The sequence below is a fragment of the Notolepis coatsorum genome, assembly GCF_963971535.1.
Source record: "Notolepis coatsorum genome assembly, chromosome: 3".
Lineage (NCBI taxonomy): Eukaryota > Metazoa > Chordata > Actinopteri > Aulopiformes > Paralepididae > Notolepis > Notolepis coatsorum.
In genome coordinates this window covers 96,473,194-96,486,010 of record NC_140167.1, presented here as the reverse complement: position 1 = coordinate 96,486,010, position 12,817 = coordinate 96,473,194, and the positions used below count along the sequence as shown (strand labels likewise).

Here is a 12,817-nt window from a genome sequence, read left to right as displayed (position 1 = left end):
TTACAGTATTTTTACAGTATAATCTATATCAGGGGTTCTCAAACTTTTTTATACCACACCCCCATTTTATTTTGGATTCTTTTTGGCGACCCCACACTTAATGTATCGTGTAATTTCAATGTGGAATTAAGGAATATCAAACTAAAAGCTATTTTTTTTTACTTTGATCATGCATATTTATTAGACAATTATATTACAGCACTATGGTATCAATACACATTTATAAAACGAGGCATATTTAGCCAAAATATGTTGCCAGAACATAAAAAATATATATAAAAAAATGTATTTATTTTATTTAAAAAAATGTACTTGCCAATGCGCTGTCACCTACCCACGACCCCACTTTGGGTCGCGACCCGTAGTTTGAGAACCACCGATCTACATATTACTACAGTATCAGTTTACCACTTCTATTGTCCCTGTCAGTCTGTAGCATTAACAATGGACCTGGAGGAGGCGGTTAGGATCATCCAGGTAGCAGAGAGAGCTCGCCAGGGGCGCACCAGGGCCATGAAGGAGATCCACAGGGTCCAGAGGCAGCGTTTGGACCGTGACAGGGATCTGGGGGCAGCTGCTATTGACTTGGCTGCGGTCTGCATCCAGAAGGTACTGTGCACCGTGCTCATCAGGAGGGGTAATGTAGCTACATCACTACGTACTGTACATTACCCCTCCCTCCCTCCCTCCCTTGCTAGATACAGATGGTTTCATAGACACGAGCTCTGAGATGTACAACTTCTCATTGGGTCTCATTCCCGAACGAATTTACAACCAAAAATTTTCTCTTAGGCAGATTTCTGGCCATTTAAGACATATTAGGGCTGGTAGCGCAAGTCCCCAAATTTTCCTGAGATCAGATTTGAGCCTGGCTGAGAGCAGATTTAAGAATAGAATAGAATAGAATAGATATTTATTTGTCATTGTTGGTACAATGAAAATTTGTTAGGAACATCACCACTGACATACAAACATAAAATATAGCATAGTAAAATAATAATGTCAATAATAATAGTAATATAATAATAAACTATCAATGTCCCAATGTCCTCAATAATAATAACATACCATCATTGTCCCAAGTGCATTTAGTGCTAGTGCAAATAATAAATATAAATATAAATATTTCAGTGACAGTCCAGTGAGTTAATGGAAGGAGGGGGGGGGGGGGGGGCGTTGACTTGCAATGGATGAAATAGTGTATAGTGCAGCAATGCAAGTCCGGTTCACAGTTATTGTTGTAATGTGGAAGTGGGGGGGGGGGGGGGGGGGCAAGTTGATGTTGATCGTTGAGCAGCCTGACAGCCCGTGGATAGAGGCTGTTGGTCAGTCTGCTGGTTCTGGACTGGATGAATCTATACCTTCGACCAGAGGGCAGCAGTTGAAAAAGATGGTGTGCTGGGTGGTACTGGTCTTGTAAGATGTTATTTACTCGACGTAGGCAGCGGGAGGTAAAGACTGTGGAGATATCTGGGAGGCTAGCTCCAGTGATCCTCCTTGCAGCCTTGACCACTCTGTGGAGGGCCTCCTTCTCTGCCCTGGTGCAGCTAGAAAACCACACCAGTAGTCCATACGTGAGTACACTCTCTACTGCGCAGTGGTAGAAGTTGGCCATCAGTCCCTGTGGGAGTTTAGCCCATTTAAGCTGAGGAGCACGCTTATGATTGATTGACTAATTGAAAATTGTATTAACTTGACTGTGTTCTCATAGTGATTCCTTCATGTTAAAGCTACAGGCCTCCTTGGAATTAATTACTTAATCATAATTAAAATAAATATGACAATATTTGTACGATAAGAAATTACGCATTTGATGTCGGAAAAATAAAGGCACTGTACAAGCAAAACTACATTGGAATATTGACAAAACCATGCTTGGTCATTTACTGTACATTGGAGGGGGTTGATCTAGCTATAAACCTGCATTCCTTCGAATATATTATTAATCAATTAAACTTATATTGAAATACACTATATAGCCTATACACCAACACTGAAATGACAGTGGATAAATAAATAAGAACTAAAGCTAATCGCATGGAAATAGACTGCATTAATATTCCATAACAAGTCTTGTGTGAGCCAGTATGGACTACGTGTCTAATGAACAGTATAGGCTTAATATATTCTAGTTACTTGTTTCATTAGGATTTAGTAGATACTATATATGCACTGCCTCTGCCCTACGTACAGTATAAGTACAGACTGTACCTATACTGTACGTAGGGCAGAGCATATAGTATCTACTAAATCCTAATGCAACAAGTCATTAAGGAATAATAAGCCTATACTGTGTTCATTCATTACGCCGTAGGCATTAATGGAATAATAAGCCTATACTGCGTTCATTCATTACGCCGTAGGCTACAGTATACTGCGCGTGTGTGTGTGTTTGTGTGTGTGTGTGTGTGTGTGTGTGTGTGCTGCGCTGCGGCAGGTGTACCACGAGCTGTACTATATATGATGACAATACATTAATCTAATCTCATTTCGATGGGTTGCGCAAGACTCACAAGGCACTTCCGCATCCATTCCCACACAGCTGCGTCATTACTTTACCTTATAAGGGGCTCTGGAGGCGTTGTTTTGTATGCAAATGACCTGAACAGGAACGCGCTTTCGAGTTTAAGACATAATGCCATTCTCCAAGCAGATATCAGATCATATCACAGCTGTGACCGTTTCAGCCCAGCACGTTCGGGACTCAGAGTGAACTTGTCATTGATTCTGTCTCAGTCGGTTCCAAGATAAGTCTTCCAAGAGAACTCTTTGAAAAAATTTGGAGAATGAGACCCATTGTTACAAGATACAAATGATGACAAATGAAGACTTCATTCTCAGGTGTGGAAAGGCTACATACAGAGGAAGAGGACAGTAAAGGAACGTGAGGAAGAGCTGATATTTCTGGGCATGGTGAGTTAAACAGACATGGCGCTGGTTGTCTCTGGTGAGTTAAACAGACACGAGTTGATTGATTGATTGAAAACTTTATTAACAGATTGCAGAATGGGTACAATACAGTACAGCTCAATACACACAATCGTTAAGGGGATGCAGACCAGAGAAAGACTTTCGTCTTGTTTTTTTTTGTATCCATTTTTTTATCCTCAAAATTTTCTCCCATCCCAATTTAGCCGTGCCAATTCTCCCCTCCCCTGTCTTGAACATTGCTCGCATATGCCCCCCACTGGTCGGTTGTAGGGAGGATAGAAGCCTTGCATCACATGTCCCCTCCGATACATGCGGAGGCAGCCTGTCACATCTTTTCACCTGCCAGCGCGGACTCTTATTGGCAAGGTGTAACGTGTGGGAGGCTCACACTACCCCCGCCATTTTCCTGTCTCTGCTGTGCAGGCGTCCCCCAACCGACCATTAGGAGTCTGTGGGATATTCGTGGATATCCTGAAGAAGAATGTTCTCAGTCAACCGAGGTTTGGATAATAACAAGGTTTATTAACCAAACAGATAGAGATATATATATAGTACATAGAGAGAATGGCTGAGGGCTTCGCCCCAGGTGATCAGCTGAAATGACCCAGGTAAAATACCTTGAATTGTTCTCGGGAGGAGCCTTATATAGTTAAAAGGGGGGGGAGGTGGTCCCATTTGATAGGTCAAAATGGGGGAGGGGGGGGGGGCACACAGGATAGATACAGGGGAGGGGAATGTCTTTACATGAGAGAGTTGGGGAATCATTCTATTATTCCACAGTTACTCACTTTTCTCTATTATAATGTGGGTGAGATTATTATATATTATACCAGGATTATTTGGAACAGGTAAGAGTGAATAGATATGGTAATAGAATGGGACCGATGTAATTCATCGGTTATCAGATAATGAATGAAATAGAAAACAATTAAAATAATTAACATTTTGGCCAATGTGATCTGTTGGTTGGCATAACAGTTTAAAATAGAAATATTTACATACGTGATTCATGACATGATTTACTGGACTAGTCTGTGTTATTTTGATATCAGAGATGTGGGGTGTGGGAATATCACCCTTTTCTTTTATTAATAATGGTCTGATTTAGCCACTCAAATACCTATATCAATGAGTGGTCCTCAACTCTGATATCAAACAACAATTAACATACTCATTAGAAGCTATAGCTGTGCACATATCTTGGCCTACCTCCAGTCGCTCATGTCGTGACTCAGCCATTTAAGTGGTAACTATGTGTCTTCATGATAATATCTATGGGAGCTAAGATCATGGTTGTACACATACAAACATAGTAATATTTACAATAGACATTACCTTAGTGGCTAATGTGTCAAAATAAGATTGAAAACCGTTAACCTAGTGGTTAATAAAAACTAACATGATTGATTATGGGAAAATGTTCAAAATATATATATATATGCACAATTTATAATGATTCTTGATGAAATTACTTAAGATCCAGTTGTATTTAACCTGAGTTTGAGTGTCACTTTCATCTGTGATTGTCTCAGTTTTGTTGGTCTTTACTTAGAATCAGACAATTTTGTAACTTAAGTAATTCAAATGTGATGTAATGTGACCATGTGACCACTTCTTCCTTCAGCAATACATTTTAGCTCATTATTACTTGGCATTGTTAATGCTATCTCATTGATTTAATTTCATCACATCTTTAGTTCATCATTTTCCAGATACATACAATTTTGAGGCTGCATTTGTTCGTGAAGGTATTAATCTGAATGATGTCACGTCGTTGTTGACCATCTGTTCTCTGTCTGTCGTGTGGCAGGGCCAAACAGTAACACAGTAAAAATTAAATAAATACATAATAATGTGGACAATGTGTTCAGATGCCTCTTGGTCCACAGGTCTCTGATGATGTCTCTCTTCTTGACGGTGCAGTCGGGAACATTCACTCCTCCATCATTCAGAGGGGGCCTATAGGAGGTCACCATCCACTTCCTGTGTGCCTCGTCAAGGGTCACAGGGTCACCGGTAGTGGCCTTGTGGACTCTTTTCCTGGAGTCTATGTTGTTCTTCACCGCCATCACATGTCTGCCACTGTGCTCACGCTTGGCTTTTATCAGGCCCAGAGACATGGTCGGCCTTCCGTTCCTTGTTATCGCGGTACCGCTTAGTGGAGGGCGAAGGTTTGCCAGACGCTCTCTCTCACACGGATGGTGGAGATACACATGGCCTTGGTCTGTCGTAGGCTGCCGGGGTGGCGCAGCATGTCGTCCTTTCTGTGTCTGCTCCCCTTCCTTTGGGGACGTCTGTCGTGTGGGCTGGGTTGGATGGCGGCTCTCTCAGGTTGTGTCCGTAGCTCTTTGGCGGCGTCCCTCGTGGTCCTCTGCTGCCGTGGGTCGCCCTGGTCTCTGGGTTGTGTTCCTCCTTGCCTGGTCCCGCCGTCGTTCGTGGTTCAGGTCACGCGTCGTCTCACTCGTCCTGCCCTCTCACCAATTTATGATCTGAGGATGATGAAAACTGCCTTAGAAAACCTCCTCACATAAATGATTCAACGCCTTTCTGCTAAAGAAGAAAATCATTTAGGGTTAATTCAATTCATAGTTTTTCATTGTGTAATACCATTATGCATGTTCTTTATTTTACTTACCATTGAGTCGATGCATCTTCGTACTAACCTGTCCTTAACGGTGTTTGGGTCGTGACCTCTCTGGTTCTCTTTGCAATTTTCTCGCCGCTCTGTAAGCATAGAGAAAAACACACAACAAAAACCTCTAGGCAGCCAGGTATTTTGCATGGAATATACTCATTCAATGTCTCGTCTATCTAAGTAGTATTAATTAATTTAACCTCTAATACACCAAGAATAAAATCTACCTCTAACTAACCTTACTGTCATGCATTTATCCTAATAAAACTAACCTACACTGTAGCACTCGACACTTTGATGGACGTTGTTACTCAGTTGATAGAGTTGTGCCCTTCCTGATGTCCTGTCGCACAGAACCTGTGAGTCGCTTTGGATAAAAGTGTCAGTTAAATGATCAATGTTGTTGATAATAATTGTGTACCTCTTGGTGGTTTGATATTTGCAGTCATAGAAATGTATTAGTTTGTTAAAAGAAGAGTCATGCATGTTATTAGTTAGTGGAAAAAATAGAGTTGTGAGTAATTGTAATTTCCTGACTGCATTCATCAGGTACCAATGAAGGGGGGATGTTTGTTTTTAAAACATTTCATTCAATGCATTTTGTGGTTCCCTGTTATCTATTGTCAGGTGAGTCCACCAAGCGTGTGGTCAGAGTGCAGGCATTTGCATTGTTTTGTCTCACTCATGCCATACCCCTTGGGTTTCAAGTGCCCACTCTGAATAGCTTTGTTTCTGTAAAACAAAATTTACATGTGGGTGTTTGGATGCAGATTTGTTTTAAACTGGTCAATCGATTGTCTTTCAGCTCCACACCATCTTCGATTGAATCTTATGTTGACATGCAATTGTTGGAGTTTCTGTCTTTTGTGATACAATTTGGGTGTCGACCTGCACTGTTCTGCATCTCGCCTCAGAGCCAGACTGTAAATACAAACACATGTTAATGTTCCACTCCTAAGACCATTTTTGAGTGTGTTCTCTTTGATTTTGAGTTCAAACATACATCATCTAGTCTTTATCTATATAAGGTCTAATCGCTTATACTGGGAGTAAGTGTGTGTTACTCATAAATTGTGTTGTGTTCAGTTATGATGCATGATTTTCTATGGTACCCCGTATCAAAACAATAGAGACGTGGGAGTTAAAACATACACTGTTTTTAAAATAGAAATTATTTGTTGAATAAACATAGCATGTTTGCCTTATCACTAGCCTTGTGCACATTTCTAAGATATAGAAACCTATTTATGAGGAGCGAGCCTGCCTGCGCGCCCACAGATACATTTACACATCTGAAACAGGCATTGAGTTTAGCTTTCTGTGACTTATAACGTGTACAGTAATGAAAAACAATCACTCAAGCGATATGGGATATCTGTAATTTACTGCAAATGAGAAGATAGTTATGTCATGCATCTACATTAGGACTTCAAAACAATCACTCAAGCGATATGGCATAGCTGTAATTCACTGCAAATGAAAAGATAGTTATGTCATGCATCATCAAGGTTTGTTTCATACTCACCGGAAAAAGCTGTTGTGTTCACGTTGGATCCTCACATTTCAGTTCAGTTATTTGTATAACCATATTATCTTACCCCCTTGCAGCGCGTATTTACACATACAAATAAAACATATACTACATGTGGATTTTATATACCCTCGGCCTCGGGCATATTAAACTTTACGTTCGCCCATGGATAGCTTCATATCAAAATCATAAGTTCATGGCGCACATAGTATGACGTCATCGCTCCAAGCGACGTTCATGCGTTCCCATTCACCTCGGAAATAACGCTTTGCAATCCATGCAGTACTTTTCCGCGAGCTCTCAATAGCCTGGAATTCACCTAAAACCAGCGTTTTGTACCGAATGAACGCGCCTGTGCATATGTGAAACGTAAACAAACAGAAACCATAAACCTACAATTCCCAACCGGACTTTGCATGTCGCGAGAGTTGTACCCCAATGTTATTCCCATAACTTTAACTCATCTCCCAATGCTCGGCGCGATATCGGGTTCTATAATACTGTGCACATACAAACGAGACTTAAACAGACAAACAAACAATAATACATATAAGTTAACGTGTGTATATACCTGATTGTATTGGATCGCTGTTTGTTTAATCGACCAGCACCATGCTGCGATAAGGCTTGATTACCCTCGATATACACTATACACCGTTATTAACGCATAACGACCGAACCTGAACTTCGAAATTTAACAGCGCTATATTGGATTATATATACCGTTTAATCACACTCTCTGTCTCTTCAACCCGCGACTAATGTCCCGTTTAATGTACATTCACGTACTACCGGGACGTCGCATAGTCACCTTCCCGCTATCTATATGATCAATTGGTTAATCTAATCCGAATATATCGTTTTCAGGAATGGAAGAGATTGTGGGCTTAGTTTGAGGTTGCAACGTTACTCTGGTAAATCTAATTATGATTCTATCAGCTTCTCGGTCCTACTTCCCGCCTCTTTGCAGAGGAATCACAGAACGTTTCTAACAGAGTAGCGTTTTCCAAGGATATCAAGTCTAATAAGCCCACGTATCTTTTTTTGTTGCCTATATTTCAGTCTGCATCAGCTAGACTTGGGTTAGCAATCCAACAACCTTTATTGTGTGCCTTAGCTTTTGGTCGGCACCAGCTCTATCCGGGAATAGCACTTACAACCCCGCAAATCCTCTCAGAACCGCCTGATAAGGACCCGGGTACACACGTTCCCCGGTAACAAATCTCAATACAGCCCAGATATTCAATACATGCTATTCTTACTCAGCCATGATCTCAATATTTGACAACATTCTGCAACATTCACCTGGCACAGAGAAAAGCGGGAAGGTTTTAATTCCTTGCCATACATTTTTGGTCGACCATCTATTATACTCACTTTTCTCTGTATAGATGAAACAATACAGCACGCCGGTAGGATGCAAAGAGTCCGTCACAAGTTCGTAGACGCCAATTGTGGGATATTCGTGGATATCCTGAAGAAGAATGTTCTCAGTCAACCGAGGTTTGGATAATAACAAGGTTTATTAACCAAACAGATAGATATATATATAGTACATAGAGAGAATGGCTGAGGGCTTCGCCCCAGGTGATCAGCTGAAATGACCCAGGTAAAAGACCTTGAATTGTTCTCGGGAGGAGCCTTATATAGTTAAAAGGGGGGGGGGGTGGTCCCATTTGATAGGTCAAAATGGGGGAGGGGGGACACACACAGGATAGATACAGGGGAGGGGAATGTCTTTACATGAGAGAGTTGGGGAATCATTCTATTATTCCACAAGTCGCTGTCCACAATGTCCAGATTACCACCCATCGACTTCCACCCGCTAACTCTGCCAATTGAATTAGTATGACGGCGGCCCAAGCCGGAGGCAACACCGACAGCCGGAGTCAAACCCGGTGTCTCTTAGACTTTCGTCTTGTTTACATCAGGGTCCCCCATTTTCAATTCATCATAACATATGACATACATGACATACAGATAGACCAGGGGTAGGCAACCCTAGGCACGTGTGCCTGCATAGGCACGCGGGGGCATTTGCATAGGCACAGGGGGCAGCACTAAAAAAGAAAAAAAAAAAAATTATTAAATTTTTTTTTATTTTTTTTATTTTTTGCTTTGAAATATTATAGTGAACTATTTTGCACTGGTGTCGCATTTATCTTGTTGAAATCCTCCCACAGGTTCTTTTTACTTCCACATATTTAATTGAGACCCTTTATTTGTTTATTATTTCAATTTAACTGGAAATACATTGCTACATCATTCAGTAACATTTGCAGAGCCTTATAACAAAAACATTATTACGGTCACCATTGTGACCAGTGGGATTAATCAACAAATTGTATTATTTATTTTTCTATTTCATTGAACATTGCACATGTTAAAAGCCATTTTTTTACTCAAAATGTGAGTATTACCAAGTCAACTTGTGTTCTTAAAACAATGACAATAAACATTGTTTTTTAGTTTTATTAGGATGAAATAATGTGGTTGTGTACTTATTTTTCTGTTAACTTATTATGGATTGAAAACTGAAAACCTTAATGCACAGTAACTGAACTCAATATTTTTAAGTTCTGGTAACTAATATATTTTTTTTACAGTGTAGTCTTGCGATCAATCAAAACTTATTTACACGATATACCTCACATTCACCCTCCATTCACATCCTGGTGTTCTCCTGGTGTTCTCCATTAGGCCTGTAGGTGGAGCTATGACAGCACACGTACAGTACACACACCGATGGTGTGTGATGTGTCCAAAAATGAATGGGCAAATGTGAGTGAAATGGTCGCACTGTATGCAGCTGTTTGTCTGCATTGCATTCCCCCCCCCCCCCAACTCAGATTTAGGGTTGATACAACCATCATAATAATATTGTTAATAATAACAATAACAATAATGATGTAATAATGTAAAAATTATCATTAAAAAGACCTGATTATGAGAAAAAAAATTATGATGCATGGAATATTGTTGAGGCACACTAGTTACAACTATATTTCAAACAGGCACTCCATGTCAAAAAGGTTGCTGACCCCTGAGATAGACAGTACTACTGCTACATCTATACGTTTATGACATACCAGATTTACAAATACAGTACTGTTTGTGATACAAAATGAGTCTAAAAAAGAGTATATACATTTGACGTAGAAACTGTACATTGGAGGAGGTTGTGTAGGTGGGGTGGGGGGCGGACTGTACATTGGAGGTGGTTGGGTGGGTGGGGTGGGTGGGGTTGGGTTGGGTAGGCGGGGTGGGGGAAACTGTACAACTGTACAAGCAAAACTGTACATTGGAATATCGACGAAACCATACTTGGTTACAAGAAGAGGGTCTCGTGTATTCTTGGGTTAGGTCATTTACTGTACATTGGAGGGGGTTGGGTTAGGACATTTACAGGGGCCAGTTTCGAATTGCAGTCTCCCGTAGGTGTTCTTTGAGAGTGTGTAGTGATTCACATTCCTTTACAGCTTTGGGTAGGGCGTTCCACATTGATGTGGCATAATTGCGAAACGTGTTTAGTCCCTTGTTTGAGCCGAATCTGGGTTTAACATGATTTGTGGAGCTCCCTCTGGTGTTGTGGTCATGGTATTCACTGACCTTTGGCAAGTATTTTGACATGTACATGGGTATCTTAGTCGTGTAGTGTATCTTGTAGACCAGGCCCATTGCAAGTTGCTGTACTCTGTCTTCTACTCTAAGCCATCCTAGGTTGTCAAAGTGGGCAGGGGTGAGGTGGGTTCTAGGAGTAAGGTCAAGTAGTAGTCTGACCAGTTTGTTTTGTGATGTTTGTAATCTTGTTTTTAGTGCCTTTGAGGTACTTTGGTACCATGAGGTGCAAGCATAGTCGTAGTACCCTTGAATGAGTGCTCCTGCCAGAGTCTTCAGGGTATTCTTGTTTACCAGAGAGGAGATCCGGTACAAGAATCTAGTTCGTTGGTTGACTTTTTTGTTGACTTTTTTTATTATATTGGATGCCATTTTGTCACAGGAAAGATTTGCCTCTAGGATGGAACCTAGGTATGTAATTTCGTCTTTCCTTGTGACAATATTGTCACCCACTGTAACTGAGAAGCCGTCGGCGACGACACTGGTTGTCTCTGGGCATGGTGAGTTAAACAGACATGACACTGCTTGTGTCTGGTGAGTTAAACAGACGTGACACTGGTTGTCTCTGGTGAGTTAAACAGACGTGACACTGGTTGTCTCTGGTGAGTTAAACAGACATGACACTGGTTGTCTCTGGTGAGTTAAACCGACACGGCACTGGTTGTCTTTGGTGAGTTAAACAGACATGACACTAGACTCAAATTGATTTAAAAAACATAAATGTATGTTTTTGTATAGTATAGTTAGTATAGTTACATATAGCATACATTTATATTGTATAGCATATTGTATAGTAGTGTATATAGGACTCATTACCTTTAATTCGTAAGCTTAGCATTGTATAGTATTTTATATTAGTACCTTTTATCATGTCTATTTATTATCAATTTTATTTGTATTTCTTTGCACAATCAAGGCGGGCATGGCCACCTACATTTCACTACATGTCTCGTGTATGTATGTGACTAATAAATCTCTTAAATAAATCTCTTGAAGTTCCATCAACACGCAGTCTTGCACTCTCCATAATTTGTATACATTGTTAGACAGACACTGTATCCTAGTGACGCTGTATGAATGTCTTCTCTCAGGCTTTGGACCCAAAGCAGCAGCAGCCCGCCTCTGCCACAACCTCCGCCCAGGCTATCAACGCTCGCAGATGGAGTAAACAGGGAGAGAACGAGGAGGAATACCAGGAGTCCATGGTGGCCATCACCAGAAACCTGCGAGATGTGGAGGGGCCGGACATGAAGGAGACCATGCAAGAGCAGATCCGGCAGTGGTTCTTTGCATGTCGGTAAGATCGTACAGAGAGGTTAACAGAGGCCGACCAGTGACCGAAAGGTTTCTGGTTTGAATCCCAGGCACTGGCAGAACGATGAGTCAGTGACTGAAGGGTGGCTGGTGACCACAGTCTGCCTACGTGCCCTTGAGCAAAAGGCTCCAGGGGAACTGCAACTGTGGGGCGACCCCCTGTGCTCTGACATCTCATGAAATACACAAGTGTAAGTTATTACCATGTGTATCTAGGAGGGATATATGCAGAATAAATACACTGCAATTGCCTTATGGACATTGACAATAAAATATATATTTTTAGTCCTCTTTTTACACAGAGCATTTCCCCAATCAGGGTGATTTTGATTAAAATATATTGATGGTCCAATCCAATCCATCCACTCCAACTTTATTTATAAAGCATGTGGAAAACCTATCTTCCTACTCTGCGTATGTGCTTGCTTGAGACCCCTGGTCTCGGATGCAGGTGTAGGCGTGCGAATAAGCAAGACGTCAGACAACTGCTTCTTAGTGCATTCAATGCCAGGAGTTTTAATGATTTCTCCTGGAAACTCACACTATTCTGTCCATCCAAACTGAAAGCCACTATAACAAGGTATTTCGTTAGAATCGTCTAAAGCAAAAGTTACTGGTGTTCACAAGTAGTCGAATTAAGCTGGATATAAATGTCTCAAAAGTTCAATCAAGTAAGCTAGACACGTGGTATTTCAATCTTCATCGATGACGGAGTAGTGTAGGTTTGTTCTTCGTCTCCTCGTCTGGTGTGTGTGTCCCCTCCTCCGGCATCGGCCTTAAAAACCTAA

General features: G+C 41.1%; 1 protein-coding gene across 1 annotated transcript in view; it reads left to right on the top strand.

Moving 5' to 3' along the window:
- LOC311225925 (dynein regulatory complex protein 11-like) overlaps nt 1–12,817 on the top strand; it is a gene marked incomplete at both ends in the record, with an annotated part of 65,021 nt that overhangs the window by 15,052 nt on the left and 37,152 nt on the right. The window contains 3 exons of the mRNA XM_084311316.1: nt 430–609; nt 2,842–2,913; nt 11,807–12,012. Coding sequence (XP_084167442.1) covers nt 430–609; nt 2,842–2,913; nt 11,807–12,012 — 458 coding nt within the window. The remainder of the gene's footprint in view (nt 1–429; nt 610–2,841; nt 2,914–11,806; nt 12,013–12,817) is intronic.